We start from the raw sequence: 14,620 nt of genomic DNA on the forward strand, positions 1-14,620 counted from the left end.
CGTCGGAGGATCCTTTTAGCGTACAATTATTTTACCTCTACTGTTAAGTTTGCAATGCACTTCATGAAGCTGAGGTCACATAAAATCTTAAACAGGCTATGTCTAAAAATTGAAGTCATGGTTGTTATTTCGTTAAATTGGAATTTAGATGTCATATTTTGTGCTTTTCCTTTCTAGCCTCACAGGGAGAACACCTTGAACAATATATAATATATATATATGTTGCATCAAGTCTTCAATAATACTTTCCTATGAATTTTGTTTCAGGTTTATAACATGGATACATTTGTTTGGTCCTTCGGGATTCTCTTCTCTCGTCTTGTAAGCACACTGTCAACTCTTCGCATTATATCTTTAAATTTTTATGTGCGGATGAATTCTCTTATTACTTGAAAAACCGGTGATGCCTGATCCACAATGGTTTTAAAGTTATAGTTTATCTTAACTTCTTCATGTCCAATTCTACCCTACCTCACGTGAAGGTTGTGATATTCGACTTATATTCTTAAATGTACTTCTGTTGTAGTATTTGCGTTATTTTTGAGAGAACTCTTGTCCTGAGGGTCGGAATGAGGCAGATTAGGAGGGGCCATGTGCTGTCTTTTATTTTCTATCTTTTTTAAGAAGGGACCAACAAAAGCTGTTAGAAGAGCTTGTATTTGTATTTATTATATGCGTCATGAATAAAAATAGATCTTCCATTGGATATGCCGCCTTGATGAGCGACAAGTCATCACCTTTCTCATCATGTGTCTGAGGCAAGATGATGCCGATAAAGTCATCACCATCATCAATACTCGTAGAAGGTGACGAAGATGATGAAAACGATGACAATGATGATGTTGATGGAAAGACAAGTCCATTCCATTCCATCCATGGCTACCTCCTGACATCTCTGGTCTGTTGCCATCTCTGCTAGTCCTGCCATTAGCTTCTTGCCACTGCCACAGCAGGCCTTTGTCTGTGCAATGATGAGGACAACGACAAAGGCTTCATTGTTGTAATTGTCTCTCATCTGCAGTGAGGATGATGATCATGAGTTAATAATCATGCTCTACGACCATCTTTTTCTGTTGCCATCTCTGCTAGTTCTGCCATTAGCTTCTTGCCACTGCCACAGCAGGCCTTTGTCTGTGCAATGATGAGGACAACGACAAAGGCTTCATTGTTGTAATTGTCACTCATCTGCAGTGAGGATGATGATCATGAGTTAATAATCAAGCTCTACGACCATCTTTTTCTGCATCTTGAGTGACTAAAAATGCGTTATATGCAGTCATTATGGGTTTAACCATCCGTCTCCCTAATTCTTTTATCCTCTCAGGTCCGTTTGCCTTCAATGGATGGAAAGCTTGCTTTGGTCCCTTGGGCTGATATGCTCAATCATAGTTCTGAGGCATGTTTCTTCATTCTCTATTGCCTTTTTCTGGGTTTTCTTTATGAAACTTTTGTTTCATCTTACTTGAAATGACAGCCTTGAAGCTAGCGTTGTCTCTTATCTAGTTTTGGCTATTTGTTTTCTAGAAGTATATTGCTTTCACTAGCTATGTGATAAGGTCTTCTCGAGGACTTATCATATGAACAAAAGAAGGAAGTGCAACCAACCACGTGATAAATTTCTCACATGGCGTTTCAAAATTCTGCGGGAGGTGGGAATACTTGGCATAAATAAGGAGTAGAACCAAGATCAGGGTCTACTACCTTTTTCAAGATTTGCTGATTGAAGCAAGGGTTAATGCTCGGATATCCTCTTGCCATGAGGAGAAAGAGCCAATCCAGCGAGATCCTCCAATATCGTTCTGTTATTCTGATACGAACCTTGATCTCGGGTCGTATCTGAGGGAGGGGAGAGGGCGAGGATAGGGTAGAAGTTCCCGGGGTAGAGAGGAGAAACGGGAATGGTCGGGGGAAGGCCGAGCAGAGGGGGGGAAGGGATCTGCCGGGGACGAGCCGCCTGGAGATGCAGTGAGGAGGAGACGATCGCGGGGACGGGGATTGTAGGAGAGAGTGAGGGAAACCCTGAGAGGGAGGTAGGAGAGAGGGCAGACAATAACTCTTTCTTCTATCTTCTTCTTTCTTCTTGGCTGCCCTCCTAAAGGGAGGGCATCCCTATTTAAAGGGAAATACATAGTCGCAAATGACTTAAATGCCCCTATGGGCTAAATGACTAAACTACCCCTAGATAAGTTCAGGATCCTCTCAAGGATCCTATCATATTCCTATTCTCTCCGTTCTCTCTTATTCTTTTGTGAGCGACTTTCCATCTTTGAATTTCCAAAACGCTCGTGAATTATGTTCTTGGTATGAGTGTCCATTTCGATCCTTGAACGGTGGAATCAAGTTCTTTGCCCGTCAATACTTTGACACAATATTCATGACGAAATAACTATGTCCGATCATTTTTAGTAGCAGGTATTTAATTGCTTTCAGACATCATGCATTTATCTGTTTATGAATCAGAGAATAATGTTGATAGATAGAACCCAACGGCATCAGAAGTCATTAGTCTGAGGGGGCTAGGGTACTCTAAAGTAGGACCTCAGACCAAGGACAAAGCTAGAGAATCATTGAATCTGCCTCGTTAGGATCTAGGATTCTGACCAATACCATCTTTGATAACCATTTAGCCATTTTTTACATTTAATCTGAAAGTTTGCTCTACTTTTTTGTGGATCTCCAGGTAGATGCATTTCTCGACTATGACAAGTCATCACAGGGAATCGTTTTTACCACAGACAGATCGTATCAACCAGGTGAGCAGGTAATAAGTCGCCCTTTTCTGAAATCTAATTCTCTAATCTAAATTCTCAAAACTGGATGTGTATTAAACGTTTTTGTTACTCTATTTCTTTCAAAAAATGTTATGGTTGATTTTAATTTTTATTTCTCTGACAGGTATTTATATCCTACGGGAAGAAATCAAATGGTGATCTCTTGCTGTCCTATGGCTTCGTACCAAAAGAGGGAAGTAATCCAAATGACTCAGTGGACTTACTGGTGTCACTTAATAAGTCTGACAAGTGTTATGAGGAAAAATTTGAGGCTTTGAAAAAGTACGGCTTGTCAACGTAAGTTTTGATCTGATCCTTGACTTTATCTATGAAGTCTCCTTGATACCATAGGCATACATCCCGTTCCGCGGCATGGTTTTAAAAAGGTCCAACCAAAGGTGTACATGTTTCCTGTATAAAATGCAGCTCTTGTACTCCAATTGGAGGTTTAGAATTGGGGCTGAGAGTCCTAGGGTTTCATGGTGGATGGTTGTCTATGTTTTCTGTTTTTATTGTGGGATTGGTAGTCTATGATTTTTTTAAGGGACGGAGATTGAAGTCTTACGATTACAAACTGGCCATTTTTTGCTATTAAACAGGCCGCAAAGATTTCCAATACGAGTTACTGGCTGGCCGGCAGAACTGATGGCATTTGCTTATTTGGCTGTCAGCCCCCCGTCAATGAGCGGCCAGTTTGACGAGGTTTCTCATCTCCATTCTCTTAATTTTTTTGTGATCATGTGGATGATCCAAATATTTCAATTTCTTAGGTATAAAAAGTTTCATGTTATCATAAAGTTCATGCTAAATAACATTCTCCAAACAGTTCTGTTACCCCTGCTCCCCTCCAGACCTGCCCTGCTCCTTCTCTCATGCACCAGGGTTTTTGATGGAGAGTAAAAAAACGAAAAGATAATTCAAGAGAAAGAAATCGAATCACCAAAATTTCTTTTCACCATATTACAGTTTAAAACATATAGTGGGCAAAAGAAGAAGATTCTAGAATCCTTTACACTTCAAGAGCTTTCTGGATTTCTAGATATTTCTAGTCAGTCTTAGAACCTTCTGGAAATTTCCATTACCTTTTTGAACCTTCTAACTATTTTCCTGGAGCCACACTCTTGCTGTTGTCCATTTCTTGGCATCGCGATGAAATCAAATAGAACTTCGCTTTTTTTTCAAGGAACCAGTTTCATGCTGTCCAATTCTTGGCATCGAATCAAAATGAAATAAAATCTACGCTGTACTTTTTTAGAACCAGCTTGATGCAGTTAATTTCTTGTCATCGTGTCATGTCAGAAAAATATATATTTTAATGGTTTTTTGAACGCCAACCTGGTTTCGTTTGTAGATGGCTGCCGCTGCATCCAATGACAGCAACAACAAGAAAAGAATCAGCTATCCAGATCTGGAGGAATCTATGCTCCAGTTCATCTTAGATACCTGCGAGTCCAGCATTTCCAAATACAACAAATTCTTGCAGGTATTTTGCTTTTCTTCTTGACCACTCAATCCGACTGAATTTAAAGTATATTATAAACATATATATTTCGTTTAATTGGTGATTTTTTTTAACAAGCCTTTTAATTATTTTTTTCTCCCGCTTTAAAATTTTGACCGTGATTGGGTTGTTCAACGATTCCGGGTGATCTTCCTTTTTTTCTTCAGAAAAAACAGTCGACCTTGATTTTTGGAGGAAGTTATTTCATGTATTTGTAAAACTGACTATTGTTTCTGATTAGTAAAAAAAAGAGTATCTGTTTTCTGTTGTACGCAAATTGAATATTCCATAGTGTGATTAATGGAAAGAGAAAAAAGAAGAGAGAAGAATTTGGGGCAAGAAGGAATAATTTTTATTGCTGAACTGGGCCCCCTTTTATAGAAGAAAAACTTCACTTGTTAGAAAGGGAATATTCCTAAGGAATATTCCCTGTTTCCAACGGTCATATATTTTGAATATATGACTGTTTGAAACAGAGAGGTCCAGCTGCTTTTAAAGCAGCTGGACTCTCCAACGGCTGGGTTTCAGCCGTTGGAGAGTTGGGCCTGACTGTGGTCAGGCCCAACATATATTAGGCCCTACTGGGCCTAATATATGGGCCCTACTGGGCCTACACTAATGGGCCCTTAATGGGCCCTTAGTGGGAAGTTAGGCGGCCCATGTTGGGCCTGAAGTAGTTATTTTTATTAATATCTCCTAGGGTTAGGCTATTACAGAGTACAAGGCCTCGGGCCCATTAGTTAGCTTAAACCCTACTAAGTATCCTCCATGACCTAACACATAGAAATGAGTTCTTGAGATCTATGATATCATTACCAAAAAAGTTTGCTGAATCGTCACAATAATTTCTTATCCTCATGATATTTCATGAAATAAAATTCAATGGCTTTTAATCTCAACTATTAACCTCTAGGGACTTTATGAAAAATTTATGATTTGTTAATTTACAGACCGGCGGATCCCTCGAGACTTCCACTTCTCCGAGCCAAATAAACCGGAAGCAGTTGCTGAAGCAGCTTGCATCAGATCTCTGCGCCAGCGAGCAGAGAATCCTGTATAGAACCCAATACGTATGCCCTTGACTCTCCTCCTAAAATTTGATTTTTGTTTATAAGTTGAAAATCTTTATTTTATTTCTCAGTGATCTGATTAATATTAGTGAATAAGTCAAGAATAAGATTTATAACAATGATACAAATTCTGACACCTTTAGCCCTTTCTTTAGGAGGGCACTAAGTTTTCTATCAGACCACAACTTAACGATCTGATTTATGTGAACACGTTTTTGAAGCTGCCGTTTCTTCATCATCATATTTCTCCATTACAAATCTTATTAAATTTAAAATCTTCTCCTATTATTTCTCTCTGTTTTAAGAAAAACTCCCATTCTTTCTCTCGGAATGATAAATCTTAGGATCTGAAATCTACCATGAATTTCCCTCTGGGCCTTATAAACAGTCGAATCTTATTATATTTTTGATGTTTGGTTAATAATAATAATTGGTTTAAGAATCTGATCTTTGTGAATAAGTTTTATGTCATTATGTCTTGATTCTTCTCTTGCAAATCACAAGCCTCTTCATCATTATATGAATATGTTTTGAATTTATTCTTAGTTGTTGAAGCTTTGGCCTCATAGACTGTTAGGCGCAAGTGTATTTCTGTAATTTAGAGAATAAATTGTGCTACTTTGCTCTAATCTTCTTGTGGTATGTCTGTTCTTTTGGTTAAATTTTATGGGTATGTTTAATCAACTAATGATTTTAATGCGTTTATATTTAAGTTTGCCATCAGTGGATTTTCAATTCGAATAATAGCGAGATATTCGTTAGCACTAGAAATTATTGAAGCCCAAAAATTAAAGGTTCATCAAAGTTTCTTTTGAAAAAATTCTGGGTTTCGTGTAGGTGTTGCGCAGGCGTTTACGGGACATGAAAACTGGTGGGTTGAAGGCTCTGAATATGTTCAATGGGATTATGAACATGTTTAGGTAAATAAATTCACCATTAGTATTCAATTCAGTTTGTAGTCGAATATTTGATTTTGTGTATTACATGTCATAAAGAAAACACGTCGGCCCCAAATTCCTCTATTGCATTCAAAATAATAATTTGTTTAGATTTCTTCTAGTGCATGATGCCATGGATTTGATAGACTTCTTTTATGTTGTTTTGTCTGATAGTATTATCAGATGGTTCCTGAATGAGTCTCAAAACAGACTACACCACTAATGCATAAAATTTTCAAAGATTAGTCCAGTGTCAAAGAGTTTTTTGAAAAAAATACTATTGTAAGGTTTAAAGTTAAAGATAGTTGACTTGGGCCAAAAATCATCTGATAAGATTTTGCCCATCCTGATGAATATGAATATACTGAGTCAACTACTATTCTTAATCATCTCCAAGTTAAGTTATTTGACCAAATGAACTGTATAAGACATAACCCAAGGATTAACCATCTGAGCATTCAGCTGCTGTGTAAAATACATCCTTGAATAAACATTCATCAAAACCTAATCAATGTCACATGAACAATGCCATTGATTACACACATCTTCGAGAAGTTATACATGTTTGCAAATATTCTAAGAATTCTATAACTGATCTTATCTTAATAATCCATTGGGGAGAAATGAATTTACACCCATAGAAAATTCTACTACAATTACCCATAAGATCCTTAGAACAAAGCCTCAATGTTAGGATAAATGGGCGGTCTAGATTGATTATTTTAGTGGACAAAGACAAACAACTTGGACTGTGATTATGATTGTAATTTTTGTTATGATTGTAGGAGATTAGTATAAGTCATTGGGTCCTCAAGATAGTCTAGATTGCTTTTACAAGGGATCTTCAATCAAAAGGTAATAGTACTTGGAGAATGGATGTTCGGGGCACATGCCGGGCCGTAGTAGACAACTGATGAACCTCAATAACTCAGATAAGAGTTGACTTTACCATCAGGTACATTAAGGTAAGAGTAATTTTGTGTGAATGTAAGATATATTATTATTGAACATGAAATTTGGTCCAAACATTGTTGCCGCTTTGAGATTCATCAAAATGTAATTACTCTCTGTCAATTTTGTGACAATAATAATTATATATCTTAAATGATACAGTCAGGAGATTAATTAATGGGGAAAGAACTTGGAACATATACATGTTAGAGTTAGTACATATACATGTTACATGTTAATTTAGAGGGAAAAGGACTTGGAACATATGCATGTTAGACATATGTATTTATAGTAGTGGCATGAGACAAGAGACCAGTTTGGTAGTGTTAGATAATATTGAGTCCTTGCATATTAAATTAATTGAGTATCATAATGTCAGAAAACTTTTGTTCAATCACACATAAAATACCAAAAAGGGTATACCAAATATATTAAGTTAGTATGTCATTGGAAGCTAACATAGTCGAATCTTAATATAAACCTAAAAATAAAATGCGTAATATGATTGAAAAACATCCTAATGGCCAATCAGGTGGCTAGTTTCTCATAATATGATTGGCTGTTGGATTGACATGCCAGTCTTTGATCTGCCATAAAATCAAATTCACGATTTTCTTTTATCTCTTTTCCTTTTCCTCAATACTTTTGTGCACATTGGTCTCTCTTTTTCTTATCTTTAGCTTCTAGCAACATCCTATCAAAATCGTTCCTTGTAAAAAATTACAAATTAATTCTTTCATGGCCGCATATTAATCTTTTATTTTATCATATAAGTCTGCATTCACACAAAATAATTGGTTCTGATAATAAAGAAGACACATCACAAATGGGAATAAATATAAAATGAACTTAAATTAATAAATTGATCAAGTAAAAAGGGGAAGATCAAGTGAAATAAATATGTAGAGCAGTGTAATCAACTTTCCTCAGTGAGGCTTTCTTTATACAAAGAAAGGAGAGATTCTATCAGCAGATGACAATGGAACAACCCAGATCTTCTGTATTATTGGGAGATTATCAGTGATACGGTTTGGTTATCCAGAGTTTTGAATTATTCGTAATGAGACTTGTCCATATAAATCATTTTACACAGTGCTTTATTCAATATACCTATTTTATTTCATTAGTACTCAGCTCATAAATAAATTACCTTTTATACACCCACATATTGGAAAAATATTGTCAAGCCAACAATCTGCTAATGGCGTGCCACATGATGCATGATAAACACAAAAAATAGGTATTAATTCGTCATTGGTGTTTTTGAGTTTAAATAATACAATATAAACCTGTACTCATGTAAATAAATCAAGCTAGTGATGGGTACATATCCTCTCCATAACGAACAATAATATTTAAATAATTATTGAAATAGTTATTAACCAGATGAGGGGATACATGATAAAGAGGCAAGGAAAATGTTTGGCGAGGAGGTAATAAGATTAAAATAATTAAGATAATGATGTGAGAGAGAAAATAAGAGCGACTGGGACGGAGAATGATGTGATGATAACAAGGTATGAAGATATACAGATCATAACCTCATTTGATGAGGACTTATTCTTAAACTTGTTTAGAAGTATACCAAAGAAGTTCATATGTTTGTTAGAAAGGACTAGATAACTCGATCTTAATGTTGGACATCATGATTTTGAGTTATGTCAAAATACTCTATCTAAGAGATGGTGATCTCTAACATATGAAGATGCTATTCTAACTTTTGGAATGAGCGAAGTTTTGAGCTTGGATGACACTCTGTAGAGTATGGTACCCAATATGAGTTAGTGAATCTTTTGATAAAGATTAGGTGCTGATGGAAAAATTGAAATTGTTCAAAGGAAAAGTTCATGGACAAAGGGTTCACACTAGCTGCTATGATACAGTCCACCAGAATCTTTCTCGCCATAGAAGCACACTATGATTATGGAATATAGAAATGGATGAAGGTGTATACGATACAACCTAGAATTATACATCCAAGTGTGCAAGCTGCCAGAATCCAATTATGGAATGAAACACGTATTCTGAAGTTAGATATGAGTTTTGATCGAGTGATCAAATCTCATGTCTTCATTGAGAATGAAGAGCGAGCCATGCGAGTATACATGAAGTCAAGTGGGAGCACAAATACAATCATAATTATCATATTCTTTAGGTAGAGTACATTCTATTCATTGAGAATGATGTCGAAATATGACATATATTCTTGACGTCTTGAGAAGACAAAAGAAATATTTTAGTTCATGGAGAAGACAGATTGAAACTCAAGGGTTACATAAAATTGAGTTTTTGAATGATGTTCAAATGATAGAAAGTCGACATTTGAAGTCTGCTTATACAGTATGCAAGTATAACCTATTGGAAAGTTCCCAAGTAGGTCAACTTAAAACTTGACAGCGAGAAAAGAAATACATCACTGTAGTTGAAGTCTCCAATCCGGAAAGAGTGATTGAAATGTTCATCACTAAATGATGGAGGGTCATCCAGTCGACCACGCCCCGATCCGTTGCCAGCCACGTTGTGAAGCCCGAGCGGACATGAAGAACCAACACTTCTACTATCAAGCTTCAAGAACCAGTCACGTTGTCTTGGAGCATGTCGAGACGTCTTTGTGTTTTTCCTATTATTTGTTATTTGGAATTGTCGGAGGCCCCTCCTGCGCAAGTACCGGCCTCCTGCGTATGTTTTCATTTTTAATAGTGATTTAGCTATCATCTTTAGGGGGAGGAAATCCATATTGGGCTTCTTCTCCCCCTAAAGATCCCTTTTAAGGGGAAGCCCAGTAGGCTTTCCACGATCACCACTTCCTCTCTATAAGGAGGAAGGGTGGACGTGGAAAAACAAAAAGAAGCCATTGTTGAAGAATCAGATCTTGTTCTTGTTTTATTGTCAGTTATTTTGTTCAATCGTGTTTTGTTTGATCTGCAAGAAGAAGAAGAAATCGAAGTAGAACCATCTTGAGGATTGCGGCAACGATTTTCTTCCTGCCGATAATCTTCAATCACGTTGGCATTTCTTAGTCTCTGAATTGTTGCCTCCATGATAAATCCATATTCACGATATGTTTTTCTTCGGCGACATAGTGTTGCCGATCAGTGATTACAATGACATTGGTGATGGATATTATGTGGCCGTCAAGCCAATCACACTACCATGATTATTTAAGTTCATTGAATAAATTATTTGCATTCATTACTATTCTGTGTGATGTTTATAATGAAGTCCATGAATACGTGCAATGACAAAGTGAATTATGATGAGATCATAATACAGTGATCACTAGTCTTTAAACATGTATTCTAAATATTCCTATTCGAGGATAGTCGAGACGGACATCGAATTATCTGGGTAGAATAGCACTAGCTGATCCTACTTATTCGATAAGTATAGCTGATCCTGTGGCTATTAGTGTGGAGACACTAAGGACAGATAGTGGGTGCTCTTTAGAGAAAGAGTTCACTGAATTGATCCGTAGGAATCCCTGAATGGTATTATACCTAAACGGCAATCAGGTTGATTCAAGTCACGGTTGTATAAGTGATCCACTGACCTGAGACACCAAGGACATCTCGTAAGCGGACGACTACATTTTGACTGTGATATATGAGTCTCTAATCATGGGATTCAAATAAGTTATATGATGGCGCGTCACCACCGGTCGTCATCGAGCCAGCAGCAGAGGAGCAGCAGGACGTCCCCGACTCTGCACCCGAGGAGCCGGCACTACCCAGCTCGCCACCGAGACGAGTCCAGCCACCACGACGAGCCGCCGCAGCAACACGGGATCCCCCATTCCGTTACTCGGCATGACGCGGACGCCGACCACCGGAGCACACCGTTACAGTCAGTTACTTTATCTTATAGTTTTTCCCTTTATTCGTATTGTCGTGTAGCGGGGGAAGGGCCCATATGAGGAACCCTTTCCCCCCCCCTTTTTATGTTGGGCCTGACAAGCCCGTTTCCTATTTTTCTTGCTTATTTTCCTTCCTTTTCTTTTGTGTTATTGGACTTAAGGAAGGGCCCATCTTCACCCATATATAAGGGGAAGAGGTGGGCGCTTCCCTCACCTTTGACCTAATTTTGAAGAATTGCACTTTGAGAAAGAAGGGTCAGGTCGTGGAGAAGAAGAGAAGAAAGAGGAAGAAGAGAAGAAAGAAGAAGAAGAAGAAAGGAAGAAGAGAAGGAGAAGAGAAGGGGAAGGGAAGGATCGCTCGCATCCGGGCCCTGCTTGAGCGGCGCTGACGCTGCGCAGCCGCCAGTCGCGCCCGCGCCACTGCCGATCAGCCGCGCCGCCTCAGCCGCGCTGCCGACCGCGCGACTCGCCTGCGCGACCAGCAGGGCCACCAGCTGCGCGACCTGGTCGTACCGCCGCCGTGTGCCTGCCCGACCGCCGCCGCCGAGCCGCGCCGCGTGTGCTGCCGCCGTTCCTGCTGTCGCGCGAGCGCCGTGCGTGCTGCCACCTGCCGCGCCGAGCCGACCGTGAGTGCGACCTGCTCGACCGACGCGCCGCAAGCACAACTGCCGGGTCCGCCGTGAGCTTGCACCGTGAGTCCGCATCGATCGTCATCGCCGAGCTGCGCCGCGCGCGCCGCCCCCGCTCTTGCTGCTGCACTGCTGCTGCTGCGCCCGGTCGCCTCCCCTTGTCACGTGCTCGTGATTGGCATACTCCTTCACCAGCGGCTCCTCTCGTGGAAGCTCCTACTCGAATCAACCGTCGCCCCGCGACGTAGGTACCTTGCTACCCTCGCTTCTTCGGTCCTTATTTCTTACAGTACTCTTTCGTATTGCCTCCACCGCGCTCGGGTTAGATAGGTGAGTGAGACAGATTGAGAGAACGACGAAACAAAGACGAGCGTCTTACCTGTCCGGTACGAGTCGGGACGCCCCGACGCGTGTGAGCATTCCAGTGGGAGTTACCCCATTCGACGACGTGCGCGCCCTCGACCCACCTCGGACGACTTGGAGGGCTGGTTCGACCCAGCTTGGCGACCCCGTCCCCGCTCCGGGTTGACTCTCATAGCTTGTCGGCGCATTGCACGTACCATAGTAGGACCATCATCCTCGTTATCGTCATACATACATTCCTGTTCTCCGCATATCCATCGGTTGACGTCGTGGACGTGAACCAATTAGTTAGTGATAGGACACCGAGTCCCTACCCTCGGTGACGGTCGGACGCCGTTGAGACGACGTCCGGCATCATTATAGATTGGATGTAGTAAGAAGCTTACGGAGATGTTTGAGTGGTCAAGACGGGATCATCTGCCCTCGGTATAAGAGGAGATTGACTCGAGGAAGACGATGGAAGAAAAATCCCTGGCCAGGGTAGTGAGGATATTGGAGAAGGCGTTCTCCAATGATCCCCGTTACGCATCAGTACTAATCGAATGACGGATTAGAGTTTGACGATAAACCATGCTCTAAGTCGTTCGAGAGTCTCGCGCGGATGATAGATTATACATATACAGAAACCGATGACGGTAAAGGTTCCACGAGAGAGTTCGAGACTACTCGGTATCTTCTAGAGCACGAGGTGTAGCTTGGCACCCCACGGGCTGGAAATTAACCTGTCGATTGGGTTAAATCGATCCTTATTTAGTTAATATATATGTTGATATAGTCAATTAATAAGGTTGGTCAATAAATGTTATTGGGCCATTTAAGTTATTAACTAGAACGATACATGGGCCTAGAGGGTCACACGCACAAGGTCATAAGGGCATTGGTGGATATATTTTTCTTTGGAGGGTTTTTGAGAAAAACCTTAAGTGAAATATAAAGGGGGAAAGGGGTCTCATTTTAGATATCCATGCAAGTTTAATTGGAGAGCCCCTCCCCTCTCCACTCTCTTCTGCACTTCCAAGGAAGAGTGTCTTCATGGTGAGGAGATCTTCAAGGTTCTCAAGAAGAACTGAAGAAGAAGAGGTGGAGATCCAAGCTCCGAGTGATCGCGTTGATACTTCTAGAGGCCGGACGCGTGAACGGCTTCAGAACGATCTCGGAACGACAAAGTCAAGGGTGGAACGTGTTCCCCAAAAGGTACTACAATGTTTTGTTTTATAGATCAATTGAGAATCGATCGACCATGCTTCCGCATCCATGGAATGTGTTTTTCATGGATGAACCAAACTACATAACCCAACAATTGGAAGTCTAAATTCTCCTATGGTGAATAGACCGCTCAGAATATTCTTACGGAGGTGTTTTATTTTTATTTTTATTGTTGTCGTGGATTCATGCTGGGGTTTGGCTGGTGATTCCAGAGAACACATTCGATTGCCTTACCCTCAATTGTGCAACTGAAGTTTGAACGATCACGGGAATTCAATTTGTCGGAAGCTGCCATAGAACATGATTGACACTGTGCAATATCAAAATGCTGCCTCCCTAAAGAGCCACTTGAAGCTTGCCCCTCTGTTTTAACTAATCTCTTCTATATCTGCCGATATTCCTTCAATCTCCACGGGTGATCACTGCCACCGGAGCTCTCTACGTCAGCTGCTGAATCATCTAAAAGGAACTGAATGAACAGTTTGACCCCCTTTCATAAAAGCTTGAAAAGGCTCTTCATTATCTAGAGGAATCATCCAGACGAACGAGGACGTTTTGGTCCTTCCAAGGCACTCGAAGCCAAGGTTCTATTTTCTCTCCCAGTTACATTGCATCTTAGTTACGTCTTTCAGTGCTGACTTTCGGACTGCTCCACCACTTAGAGAGAATTTGAATGTATATTTAGGTTTGCCACTGAATACTGTGTTAGTTAATTTTCTTGATGGTACTTGTTCGGTTTGTACTCATTGAAAGTGTGGACATTATTGGACGAAGAGTGTTCCCCACCACGTCGGTTCCTTCGATCTGGTTACTTGGATCATTGGGAGCATGATCGTGACTAAACTCGTCTTGTGTCATCCAATTGTTCTGCGTTTCAAGTCATCGACGATCTTCGTATTTCTCATTAAAATTTACTATAATCATATACGTCAATTTCTCGTTATCATTTTGCATTTAGAGCCAACCTTCTGCACATAACACAAAGTATCAATCCTGACCGCCGTGTTACATCACTAAACATGGAGTTATATTTGATCATAAACTTTATTCCATTGTTGTGCGACACCAATGGTGCTATTGCAAAAGTGAAAGAGTCTAAGTCTCATTTGAAGTTAGAGAACTTCCTTTGACACTTAACTTGTTTGGGAAGATCATCTTTAATAGGAGAATATGGAAGTGTTCCATTGACCGACAATATAGGAGATCTATAGACAAAGCCATTAGCTCAATGCATTTTGAGCATCACTCGAAAAAAAAGGCTTTTTTCACTAAGAGTGATTGGATTTTGTCCAAGTGGGAGATTGATGGAATTAAACGTGCCTGACAAGCCAATGATAC

General features: G+C 40.0%; 1 protein-coding gene across 1 annotated transcript in view; it reads left to right on the plus strand.

The window, feature by feature from the left end:
- LOC144708671 (Rubisco methyltransferase family protein) overlaps positions 1-6,401 on the plus strand; it is an 8,337-nt gene extending 1,936 nt beyond the window's left edge. Inside the window, exons 5-12 of the mRNA XM_078582085.1 lie at positions 268-321; positions 1,325-1,400; positions 2,685-2,761; positions 2,896-3,068; positions 3,371-3,473; positions 4,123-4,254; positions 5,223-5,342; positions 6,180-6,401. Of these exons, the coding sequence (XP_078438211.1) occupies positions 268-321; positions 1,325-1,400; positions 2,685-2,761; positions 2,896-3,068; positions 3,371-3,473; positions 4,123-4,254; positions 5,223-5,342; positions 6,180-6,266 (822 nt within the window). The 3' untranslated portion in view covers positions 6,267-6,401. The remainder of the gene's footprint in view (positions 1-267; positions 322-1,324; positions 1,401-2,684; positions 2,762-2,895; positions 3,069-3,370; positions 3,474-4,122; positions 4,255-5,222; positions 5,343-6,179) is intronic.
- Positions 6,402-14,620: the final 8,219 nt, after the last annotated feature.

Source organism: Wolffia australiana, chromosome 10 (genome assembly GCF_029677425.1).
Source record: "Wolffia australiana isolate 7733 chromosome 10, ASM2967742v1".
In the NCBI taxonomy this organism is placed as follows: Eukaryota; Viridiplantae; Streptophyta; class Magnoliopsida; order Alismatales; family Araceae; genus Wolffia; species Wolffia australiana.